The 12590-nt window shown below is 37.1% G+C and overlaps 3 protein-coding genes across 3 annotated transcripts in view; all 3 read right to left on the reverse strand.

The window, feature by feature from the left end:
• Nucleotides 1-12590, reverse strand: part of LOC119077216 (odorant receptor 43a-like) — a 456342-nt gene that overhangs the window by 289441 nt on the left and 154311 nt on the right. The window lies entirely within an intron of this gene.
• LOC119076842 (putative odorant receptor 71a) overlaps nucleotides 1-12590 on the reverse strand; it is a 439431-nt gene that overhangs the window by 273777 nt on the left and 153064 nt on the right. The gene's annotated exons all lie outside the window — the stretch shown is intronic.
• On the reverse strand, nucleotides 5205-11375 carry LOC119076821 (dipeptidyl peptidase 9). Its single transcript, XM_037183815.1, has 12 exons — nucleotides 10699-11375; nucleotides 8446-8647; nucleotides 8289-8381; nucleotides 8033-8222; nucleotides 7684-7963; nucleotides 7462-7618; nucleotides 7154-7381; nucleotides 6881-7075; nucleotides 6503-6817; nucleotides 6216-6438; nucleotides 5967-6159; nucleotides 5205-5906 (listed from the first exon to the last, which is right to left on the reverse strand). Exons 1-12 carry the CDS (start codon nucleotides 10944-10946, stop codon nucleotides 5702-5704), a joined length of 2529 nt encoding a protein of 842 aa, XP_037039710.1. The 5' UTR covers nucleotides 10947-11375; the 3' UTR covers nucleotides 5205-5701.

Below are 12590 nucleotides of genomic sequence, written 5' to 3' on the forward strand. Positions count from 1 at the left end.
GTAAGAAACATCGCGTCTGAAGGTTGGCAACCGACTCATAACCACAGCATAGTTTTATGATAAATTAGAATAATCGAACAATTTGTAGTAAGAAACATCGCGTCTGAAGGTTGGCAACCGACTCATAACCACAGCATAGTTTTATGATAAAAGCTCAACTTTCTTGTAAGACAAATATTACGTTGCTTGTTCCTGTCTTCTTTTGCTATGCATAAAAAATGCATATAAATCGACAACATATTTTTGAGGTTGATAAATTTGTCAATTTTACTTTTGTTTTCGAGATCTCAAAATTGTTTCTTCCCCCGAAGTAATCCATGAATCGTCTGTATTCAATTCTTTTTGCATTTAGAAAAAGTTGCATTGAATGCAAACAGAATTGAATACAGACGATTCATGGATTACTTCGGGGGAAGAAACAATTTTGAGATCTCGAAAACAAAAGTAAAATTGACAAATTTATCAACCTCAAAAATATGTTGTCGATTTATATGCATTTTTTATGCATAGCAAAAGAAGACAGGAACAAGCAACGTAATATTTGTCTTACAAGAAAGTTGAGCTTTTATGTGAGACAAAATATTACGTTGCTTGATCCTGTCTTCTTTTGCTATGCATAAAAAATGCATGAGAATCGACGACATATTTTTGTGGTCGGCAATTTTGTCAATTTTTATCTATATTTTGGCATGACAAAATTAGGTTTTTTTTTCACCGATGTTATTATAAAGATGAACATATTTGTATAAAATGATAAACATTCGGTGTGATAAAAAAGTATTTCACCGAATGTTCGTTTTCAAATGCATTTGCGGCATTTAATATAGTTTCTTTTTTGCTGGGATAGGGTTTTTGCTGCTGGGAGAGAAAACGTACTAAAACGTAAAAAGCTGTCAAAAGATGTGACAGAAGGATTAGCTAAATATACTAAAAACAAACATTTTAGAGATTTACTCACTGTAGGAATTTTCCGGGTAATTTTTTGGGAAGATTCCTATATCGACGCCATTTTATTTTACAGAAAAAAAGTTGTTCCACGAAATGTTGGTATTGAATCAGGGTTTCAAGGAAAACAAAAATTCAATAAAGTTGTCGCGTTCGGTAAATATTTGACTTTTAATTTTTTCATATAAACCGTTTTTCCGGACGGAAAAAACAATTAGTTCCACAGTTTTTCATGCTCAATCACATGAGATAAAGAAAAAAATCGAAAAACTTGAAGCGAGCGAGCCGACTTTTTCTGACACAAGGTGCTGGACTACCATCATTAATTGTGCATTTGAGCAAATTTTATTTAAATTTCTGAAAAAAAATAAAGACATATGAGGTGAAAGTTTGAGCGGTGTTTTACAATAAATACCTATAAGTCTACAAAATTTCGCTGGAAAAACAAAAACTTTATTGGGAAGTAACTACTTGTAGATTATTAGACCAGAAATTCAGAATTTCATTACTCTACCGGTAAGAAATGTTTTTGTATATAATTACTCCAATATTTTAAAAACTATTAAAACGAAAAATTTGAAAATCGGATTAGAATTACGAAGCTATCGCGGTAACAAGGAAAAAATTTCTGTTTAGAATTACCCCCTCACTGCTCCAATATTGCCCATCTACGAACGCAACCTCATGATTTTCATTCTCCGTCGATTAAAACCAAAATTTTGAAAATCGGTTAGAGGGATTGTTTTGAAAAACAGCCTACCGAAATCCGAGGCATTTTCCATTGGACTTTTTTATATGTCTCTAGAAAGGTATTCGACCCTAGAACCCAAAACCACTTTCAAAGAAATTCTTCGAAGCTTGTGTGGATGGTGAAAGGTGATCAAAAACCGAAAACTTGCACGTTACTTACAACAACTTCTCCAGTTAGACGAGCCGTAGAGGGTCGTATGGGGTGTCATTAGAAAGGTGCTGTGCTATTAAGCCGAGTAGGGTCTTATTGGTTTTAAAATTCATCCACACTGAAATATGTGCGGTTGAAGTTTTCAACCGACGACTTACACTGTTCTTACAAAAATTTCTCGAGGTACACAAAACGTACGTACAAAACGTAGGGGGGTCCAGAATCGTATGGGAAAATAAAAGTTTCGAGAAAGTTGGCGGTAGGGATGGGAGGCGTTCAAAATTATCGATAATATCAATCGAAAGAAATTATCGATAATTGATTAATCATATCGTTATCGATAATTTAATAATTATCGATAATTATCAAAATATTGATATTTTGATATTTATCTGAAAATTCATGATAATGTACCGATATATCGGAATATATCGATAAATATCGGATTTTCGGACCGAAATATCGATATATCGAATTATCGATATCTTGATAATTATCAAAATATCAATAATTATCGATTATCGATATTTTTTTGATAATTTTCGATAAAAAAAGTCGATAATTATCGATTATCGATAATTGATAATTATCGATAATCATTTTCATTATCGCCCATGCCTAGTTGGCGGACCCCGGGGAAAACGAACCTATATGACCCACTGATCAAAAATATATATGGGGCCGATGCGATCCGAGTTGGTTTATGGGTCGCGCAATGACGAAATATGTGAAAAACCACGAAAATGAGGGTTAATGAAAAATTGAACGTAACTAACAGATGCTGAGGTCACTTCTTAAGGTGAGTTGGATTATTTCACTTCAGAATAATCCAAAGAGACCGATTTAATGATTTGTAAGTGCATTCGCAGCTCCCAAGTCAGTCATAGATTCGTAATCTGTTCACTCAGTCTTTGGGTTCTTCCAAAGTGCAAAAATGTCAGGGTCGTGAACTCAGGCAATTTTCAAATGACTGTTACGTCAAGACACCAACTTGAAACTTATTGTGTGTGGGCTCGTTAGAAAGCCACTGTCATTACCTTTACAACGACACCTAACACTTAATTTAAATAGTGACCTCGCCTGACTTTGCATTACTTGGAAATTATATGTCGATTTTTGTCTATATCGATATTGTTAGGTGTGCCCAGACGATATAAAAATTCCAAAAAGTGGAACCAACGCATTTTTGTTGCTTTTGCATCTAATCTAAGTTGTCTAGACCAAAAAAGTTTGATATTGTCGTTAAAAAAAATTTCTCATACAAAGTAATGGAAAAAATGTATGGAAAATTTCAGTGTTTTTTCACACATTTCGTCCTTGAGCGACCCATAAACCAACTCGGATCGCATCGGCCCCATATACAATTTTTATCAGGAGGCCATAAAGGTTTATTTTCCCAGGGGTCCGCCAACTTCCTCGACACTTTTATTTTTTGGACCCCCCTAACGTACATGGTCGTATGGGATATCATTTGAAAGGTAATTTTATGTGCTTTTGGGTCTTATGGGGTTTGGATGCAATGAAATATGGGCACCTAAACATTTCAACTTCTATTTCATCGTAGATGCGTCCGAACCTCATAAGACCTATTTGGCCGAATACCAAATGATACCCCACATGACCATGTACGTTTTGTATACCTCGAGAAATTTCTGTAAGAACAGTGTAAGTCTTCGAATGAAAACTTTAACTGCACATATTTCAGTGTGGATCAGTTTTAAAGCCAATAAGACCCTACTTGGCTCAATAGTACATGTAATTACCCTTTACAGCTCGTCTAACTGGAGAAATTTTTGTAAAAAAATTGCAAGTTTTCGGTTTTTGATCCCATTTTACCAACCCATACAAGCTTTGAAGAATTTTTTTGAAAGTTGTTTTGACTTCTAGGGTAGAGTTCGGAATGTTTTGTTTCAAAATCAGAAAATGTCGATTATTTCGATTCGTTTCAGCGAAGTTCAGTTCGTTTCGATATGATTCAAAACGTCAAACGCAAAACGATATTCATTTTGCAAAACGATAAATGAAACCGTTTATCAATTAGTTAAACCCCGGATTAAATAAAAAACTGGAATCGAAGGTGTCCTGGGTTGGTGAAAGGTACGGGCCAATAAGTGAACTCAAATAATTTCCTTCACAATTTTATTTCAAAACCGGCTAGATACACGAGAAGGCGTTTCCACATTGGCAAAAATGGCGAGAGATTATTTGGCTGCGGCAGGCACTGGAGTGCCGGTAGAGCGACTATTCTCATCGGGGCAGGACATCATTTCCAACAAGCAGCAGCGGATGAGCGCCGAAACCATAAAAATGCGTATCTGCCTAAACGGCCTGGCTGAAGAGTAAAAACTCATTAAATGAAGACATTCTGCAGGCAGTTGCTTATAAACTTGGGAGTCCAAGACTGGTTATACATTTACCTGTACATTTGTTATTGATAACACATGGAACGTGCTCTTACACGAACAAAAAGAAAAAAAAATAATCGGACAAACATCTCAACCGACTTTGGCAATAAACACTTCTCATTTTATGCTCGACATTTTGACATTGACTTTTATTTCGTTTCGTTTATGGATCGAAACGAAACGATCACATAAGTAGCAAAACGATTTGTTGAAACGAAAATATTTTTGGTTTATTGAAATGGATCGAATGAAAAATGTGACTCAAACCAAAACGTTCCGAACTCTACTAGGGACGAAGACATATCTAAACACATATGAAAAAATGTTTCCGATTTCGGTAGGCTGTTTTTCAAAAGAATCCCTCTTAAGAATTACTCGAATTATCGCGGAAACAAATGTCTGTATTTAACGTATTTCGCCAATGTAGAACAGTTTCAAAATATCATTAGTGAACTTAGTGTTACGGACATTTAAGTTTATTTTCTGTCATAAGACCCTGACTTTCAGTCAATATAAGTATGGTCATATCGTCAGGTCTTTTATGCTCGTCTCTAGAAATACCTGGTGGTTGCAATATTTTATAGAACATGACTTGCTTGCTGTGCTGTCATAAACCTTATCCATAGACACTTTTGTTTGTAATACATGACTGGCGTCACAAAGCTTTACTGCCGTGGCACCACGATCCTAGCAGTCCTGGTACAGAACTTGCATAAAAATGCTTTACCACCGTTGATTCAACAAAATGACATTTGTTTTGGGTATTTTTAGAAATAATTTATTGTTTTAGTTGTTTGTTGTTATAAAAATTATCGCAATCCGCGTCTCTGTAATGTGTCTGCACGAGAAAAAAAATTAGAAATAGTTTAGTCCACAAAAGGGGTCGGAAGTTATTTATGTATAAATGAAGACGATCAATCCCAAAGACAAATTTTTCTCTCTTATTTAAATTATAAATCAAGGGGCTACCTACTAAAATTGTAATTTATAATCAATATGATAATTTATCACTTGAATGCACTGATACAGTTTTTGTGTTGTGTTTTTGAGTTGGATTTGTCACTTAAAAAAACATTTAATTGATTCAAGTTTTGGCTACTTAACGCTACTCTAATTCTATCGTCTCTTCGTCTCATCATTTAGCAAGGCAACGTTAAAATTAGCAAAAAGTTTAACTTTTTCTTTAAGTAACTAAAAGTGGCAAAACACACCGCTCCACTGTAACAAAAATTTGTGAAAAAAAAGGAAGAAGAACTAGAAAACGTCTCAATTGTTAAATCACTGAAGTCAACGACTCTGCGTCATATAAAACCGACAAAAGTTTATCAATCGAGACACCAACAAAATGCTCATTAAGTTGTCGAAACGATTTTTTTTTTAAATGTTTTGCGATGCACCAACCTCCGATCCGGACACTCACAATATAATGTTCGCACCCATTTTTAGCGGTCTACAAATTATTTTGCAAAAAAGATAACAACGTCGTCTCATAATGTTTACTAGCGTCCAAATTGCGCAACGAATGACGTTCATTCGGGTACACTTGCAATTGGTACGGTTTGTTTGCCTTGATAAGATGATTGATCAGCTGCGACGTGTGAAAGAAATGGACATTTTCGTCGATCAGACCATGGATAATCAGCAGCCGATTGTCCCTGTCAAAATTGAACCGACTTTACAATCAAGCACATATGTCGAGTCTCGACTGGACTTACTCTTCGGGAAATTTGTGAATATAGCTGAGTACCGAACCAGCCACATATCCCTGCTTATTGTTCTCCGGTAGGTCCATATACCGTTCGGTGTAGCCAGTATCGTAATATTCCCAATTCGTCACGGGCGCTCCAGCAATCGCCACTTTGAACACATCCGGATGTTGAATAAGTCCCATCAGCGTTAAGTAACCACCTGAGAGCAAATTTAAATTCATTTCCTGTACGTTTGAAGCATTGCTTTTGTCAGACCGTATGACCATCCGTGGATGCCGACTCGATTCAAGTCAATGAAACCCAGCTGATCGGCTAAGATTTTCAGTACGGCAACCTGGTCGGCTAGCTCAACTTGTCCCATTTTGCCACGCAAATGACTCTCGAACGATACACCGCGATGTCGTGATCCACGTGAATCGACACAGATCACACAATAACCTTGAGCGGCTAACATATGCATACGTAATTGCCTCATTCCCTGTGATTACGACATAAAATCGAACGTTATACCGATCGAAACCAATTACAACGGTTGAACATACCTTAAATGTGTTATTGACTGTTTGCACTTCCGGACCACCGTACACATTCAACACTGTCGGATATCGAACGCCCAATTCGAAATTATGCGGCTTGAAGACCATGGCATACAGTGTCTCGCCATTCGGCAAACGCGGGCTGAATATAGCCGGACTGTACTGGAAATTTTCGGGTGGACCACCTTCGATCAAATAACCCAACGATGTCAGTGTGATTCCATGTACACTACCCGATTCACACAATTGAGTCACCTTGAACACCTCGCACGATGGAAGACGTCGGATATTGCAGTAAATTTGGATGAGCAGTGTGCATTCCTGTCAAGAATGAAGGAAAAATTTTTTTTTTTGTCCATGAAACGACGACTGCTGTGTACTCACATCATTGAATTCAACAGAATAGGAATATCCAGGTACGGTGAGTAAACGAATATCGCCGGGATTGTTCATGCTCACGACATATAAATGCTTTTCCAGCGGTGTTTCTCTTAGGCCAACGAAATAAATTAATTGTTTGGCCTTGTCAATCCAGATGTTTCTACCTAGCACCTCCCAGTCGCCGGACGTTAATTCTGTCTATAATTATGGGAGCAAAAAAGAAAGGATTTTTGATTTCGACCATATCGGAACATGACTGGACTAAGTGCCACAAACCTTACTAATAATACTTGGGACTAGATTAATACAATCGGTGTGTTCAATGACCATCGATTCTTTGATACCGTTAGCCGATTGAACCAGACTAGATGTTACTAAATACAAATGACGAAAACCGCTGTCCTCGGACGCCCAAATAAATGTTACGGTCGTGTCGGTGATCGATAAAAATGTCATCAAATCGTTAACATTCACCCAATTGGTAGACGTTTGCTTGTAGATCACCTGAAAAATTATATTTTCGTTTCGCAACATTACTTCCCATTCACACGATTCCATCCGGCGACGTTCACATTGAAACTTACTTGAATCGGAGTCGTGGTTTTACCAAGCGGTGACTTCCAGCTATGATCGCCATTGGGAGATGAAGTGACACTACCACAGGATTCACAGAAATTATCTAGAGGAATTAGCACCAGCTCCAGACGTTGCTGCGTCCGATTCATTATTTGAGCCCATACACTGTAATTGGCGACAATTCGATTAGAGAAAAACTGTGCAACTTGTCGATCAATTTCGCCCCATACTATTTTGAGTCCGGTGTCCAGCCGACCCGAACAATATACTCCAACCATGGAAACGAGAACGTCAACGGATATTGCAGATCTTTCACGCAAATGTCGGTTATGTGCAGCGTTTCGGACAGTGTAAATTGCACCATTTTCAATTTCGATTTGGCGTTGGGCGTTCCGGCTCGTGGAAAACGATACTCTTCGAAATCACCGCCCACCGACTGTGACGACGGAAAGGTGAACAGACAAACGTCACTTTCGTCCACCTCTTCGTATACGATTCGATAAATTCCATCTGTTCCAGCAGCAAAGTCATTGAAATCAAGTTAAAATTCGTCAAAAAAAATGTCCGCTGAACGTCTACCTTCTGATTTATTGGGCTGCCACCAGTATCCTTGATATCGATTGAATTCTTCCTGCATAACGTACGAAGGTACACCAGCACTCAATGGATCATCGGCAAATGATGCCCTTCGACCATCATGGGCAAATGTTAATCGTTCACCATGCCCGCTAAATGCATGCGTTACCCATAAATCACCGCCACAAACATACTGGAACATACCGGAACAATAATTTGATTTTTTTATTACGTGCAACGGTATTGTGTTTCAACTTACAGCGGTCAAGTCGGAATTGTGCGGACAAATTTGCGGGTCAATGGCAGTCCATAGTTGGCACACTCGCAACTCGGATGGAAATAATGGACTGGGCTAAAGGGCGGACATAAAATTTCATCGAAATTGTTCAACGAAAGAATGTCATTCGTTTGCTTACACTATATCCGGTGTCGATGCACTGGTACAACGTGCCAATAGCTGGGAAAATAATTCTGCCACTCTTCTTGTGCAATTCATATTCTGTAATGCCCCACGTCGACAATCGTTTACGTTCCATCAATAGCTGTGTTTCGCGGGGGCAAGCTGTGTTCGACGACAATGTCGGTATTGACGGTTCCAATAAGGGATGCCATTGTAATCTGTAAATGGATTTCATTTTTGTATACTAACAAGAATGGTTCATTAAGATTCGGCAGAATATTTGGAGATTTCCTGAGCAATTTAATGAAAATCGTCGACGTCGAGGCGAATCCGAGGTTGACAACGTATGACAAGCATGAGCAAATTGTCAGTTAAGACACAAATTTGTAATCAGACTTTGTGTATGGTCCTCACTTTTATAAATGTCACTTTTAGGCACTAGTGCGAAAATCCATTTTCGAACTACTTGGAAATTTTGCGCAGTGAATGTGAAAATTATCAACCCGATGCGAAGCCGTTGTTGGCAACACATCGTATCTGAAAAATTCCAGCAATGACTCAATGTATGACCCAGATTTTACGTCCGATGCCGATCCTAATTGTTATAACTGTCAGTCACTTTTACGCACTAGTGCGTGACTAGACTATCCATTTGTGAGCTACTTGAAATATTGTCAAAAAAATATTTTTCGATCTGCTGGCTCTGTAGGCTATTTTCAGCAAAAAATATTAATTTTTTTCGTGATGAAAAAGTAATGCGCAGTGTATTCAATTACGCGACCTTTCGACCCGCGTTAAAAACCAGTTTGACCGTATTCAGCAAAACAAAATTAATTTGCTGCACTTATATTGTCTGGAAACCATTGCCTTTAATCATTTGAATTGATAATTATTCGAAACAATCAGTCTGCTAAGGTAACTATGAAAACGATACCAGCGTACTATGCACCCGAATATTAGAATATAATTAATGTCTATTAATACTAAGAACTAAGTTCGAACAGTTTTTCCGCCACCGTCAATAGGGAGAAAGAGAGAGAGAGAGAGAGAGAGAGGGGGGAAACATTGAGAGACACTGTTTCGACTGGAAGGCACAATTTCGGAAACTCACACAATGTGTGTCGGTTGGCTACAGATGAAACAATAGAAATTCAATGGCAACAACTCTCTGCACTCGCCTTCGAATGATCAAAACAATATCCCGGCAAATACGGACCGACTGCAATTACTTATGGTTCAGGACTCAAGATATTACTGAACTTATGGAATCAAAAATTAGATTAATAAAATGGGAGAAACCATGTACATTCAAGCGTCCGGTGGGCTCGTCATTCGATGACTACTCTTTCGAAACAATTGTCTGATTCATTTATTGAAACAAATCGAAAGCCATTGTGTCACCAAACTTGAAATGATGATAAAGAATTGGTAGGTGCACAGAATGTACAAAAAAGATCTTCAAGATGATAGCTCGGTATGTATGTACTATACACCTTGAAACTGTATACCAACAGATATCCAATTGTTTGAAGTACTATAATGAGTTAATAGTCGCATCGACAGTTTACTGATAAAATTTCAGTAATTAAATCAAATTCAATGCAAAAAGAAATCAGAAACAATGGAAATCGTGTGATTCACTTAAATAATGATCACAAAAGTGGGCTTGTTTAGCGGCACGTAGACTGATTCCTTGATTAATTTGGGTCTGGTTGTAACTAACTAACTAACTTCACAAGAACGCAATGATTTCTGTACTTTCACCCAGTGAAGAATAATAATAATTCTCCGCAGTTGAGAGTCCATGTGTCCATGAGTGACATTGAATGAAAACACCAGACGAAAAGCGTTATCACACCGATTGTAGTGGTCTTATCTTAAGCAATTTTCTGAGACGGAGACAACAATTTTCCGTTTGCTATCTCTGAATGGTCACATTTGCATCCAAGGGTCATTATAAGAAGCGCTATGTGGTAAACAAAACCATTGCGCATATTTTGTCAGTTTATTTTCACCGAGAAACGACCAAGTGTATTAATACATCGGCGACAGGCTCACGAAAAATTGAATAGCCAAAGAAAACGTAAATGATGTCACCCAAGGTGGACGTTGTTATAATACAAACAACTTTCTCCAATCAAAACATTAATAAAACATTTGCAGAACAAGTAGAATTTAACAAGAAAAAAAAAATTTAATTTGAATTGAAGCGAACGAACGGAAAGAGGCAAGCTACAATTGCTTTTGTTTATAAAATTAGGTCACTCACTTTTGAGGTTGTGTACTTTCGCTATGTGATTGTATGTCGGTGTATAGAAGGGTCGTCATTTGAAAGCCATTTGGAGGTGGACTCAGAAAATAAATTCTGGTACGGCCATCCGATAGCGAACGAAAATGTATGTTTGTTGGAATTATGCCACATAGAGATGACAGTTGTTTTCGTAAATCACTAACAACGGATTTCAACTCCGACCAAGTCTTTTTTCTCGAAGGCTGATTTGTATTGCATGCATCCATTGTCGGTGTTAATAATTTTTCGCTTTTTTCTTATTTGTCGATTTTATCACTGGATTTTATCGGTTTATCAAAATTAAGTAAAATTCCAATCGCACACGAAATGGTCAAATTTTTCCCCACACACACACAAAATCAAGATCAATCGAAAAATCAAAGCAAAAAAAAAGAAGATTTAACTCTTCGTCCGGTTCAACGTTTGACTGGCGACTGGTCGAATCGTTACTATCCAATATTGTTGAATTGATTTACATATTCGCATTTATGCAATTATGAATAATGACTAATTTTCAATTCATTGTTGCTTCTAATTAGACGAAATGACATAAACAAAAGTAAAAAATTGATTGAGAGGTTTAATTATTCTTCTTTCTTTCTTTTTTTTATCAATCAATCTGAAATGTCATTCCAGTCACGGCGCTGGCGAGACAGAAATTGATGGTGACCAACAGAAGAAAATGAAAAAAAGTCCGATTGTCAACAGTTAGTGACATCTGATTGGACGTTCCTAATACTTTTGCGGCGCTTCTTTCAAACTTGAGAAAGAAAAACCCGCAGACTCGCTCTTATGACACTTATCGTATTTTATTTTTCGTCGTTTTTAGGTTTTAGTTTTCATATATTTGAGCGGAAAAGTGAGAATCCCACTGTTATACATAAAATCTTGTTCCTAACTTCTGCCTTAAGGGGCGTTGATGCTTTCCTGAAAAGCATACATTTGGGCGTTTTTTAAATGCTTGATTTTAGTTTATTTTTGATGATATCTTTCCACCAAAATCCTTTTTCAAAAATATAGGACCGCAATAACGACCATAAATGTGTTAACAGAAAATAGATTTGGTTATAGCAGTTTGACTATCTCTGAGAAATAAAAACTGAGCAAATTAGAGAACTATGCTAATACTATTCATCTGTGCAAAATTTACGACAAAAATCTAATAGAACTTCAGAATAAGTTATTTTTACTAAGTTATTAGCAGAGTCTCAAGTTCAAACATCGAACTTCAAAATTATAGAATAAAATATTAAAACCCGAAATTATACATTTTGCGTAGCAAAACGATATAAATATTATGCCCCTGTGTCAACATGTTTATTTTGACGAGTTGGTGATTGTGATCCTACCTAAGCCGAAGGCGCGGATGATGATCCAATTCGTCAAAATAAACATTTGGACACAGGTGCATATAATTTTTTATGTGTCGATGCAAAGATAGACCCAAACTCCCGCTCCGAGCGGATGCATAATGTTAGTCTTACCACACAGAGACATATACAAAATTAAAAAGGACGAAAAATTCAAATTCAATATAAAAAGTGCGCTTGCGAGAAAGTGTGAAACGGACGTATCTTCTGTTATCGGCCGATGGACCGATGACATGACATCGATGACTTTTAAAACTCTAAAATATCTCAAATATGTTCCGAGAAAAAAACAGACTACTGTAATATGAAACTTGCTAAGTCACCTGCTATCGGCAATCACGACAAAAATGAAAATAGTAAAATTCATGTTAAATCACACGAAGTGCCAGATTTAGCAATAACAACTTTGAAGTATACTTGAAACAAAAAAAGTGCAAGATTTAACGAAAACTAAATTTTTGGCGTAACTGTAACGATTTACTGCTTTGACCACGTAAAAAG

This window comes from Bradysia coprophila, unplaced genomic scaffold, assembly GCF_014529535.1.
Source record: "Bradysia coprophila strain Holo2 unplaced genomic scaffold, BU_Bcop_v1 contig_232, whole genome shotgun sequence".
In the NCBI taxonomy this organism is placed as follows: domain Eukaryota; kingdom Metazoa; phylum Arthropoda; class Insecta; order Diptera; family Sciaridae; genus Bradysia; species Bradysia coprophila.

Coding starts and splice junctions, on each gene's coding strand:
- LOC119076821 (XM_037183815.1), bottom strand. CDS start 10,946: ATGGATGCATGCAATACAAATCAGCCTTCGAGAAAAAAGACTTGGTCG. Junction 7,382..7,461: donor AAACCACGACTCCGATTCAA/GTAAGTTTCAAT, acceptor ATAATTTTTCAG/GTGATCTACAAGCAAACGTC. Junction 6,818..6,880: donor ATTCTGTTGAATTCAATGAT/GTGAGTACACAG, acceptor CATTCTTGACAG/GAATGCACACTGCTCATCCA.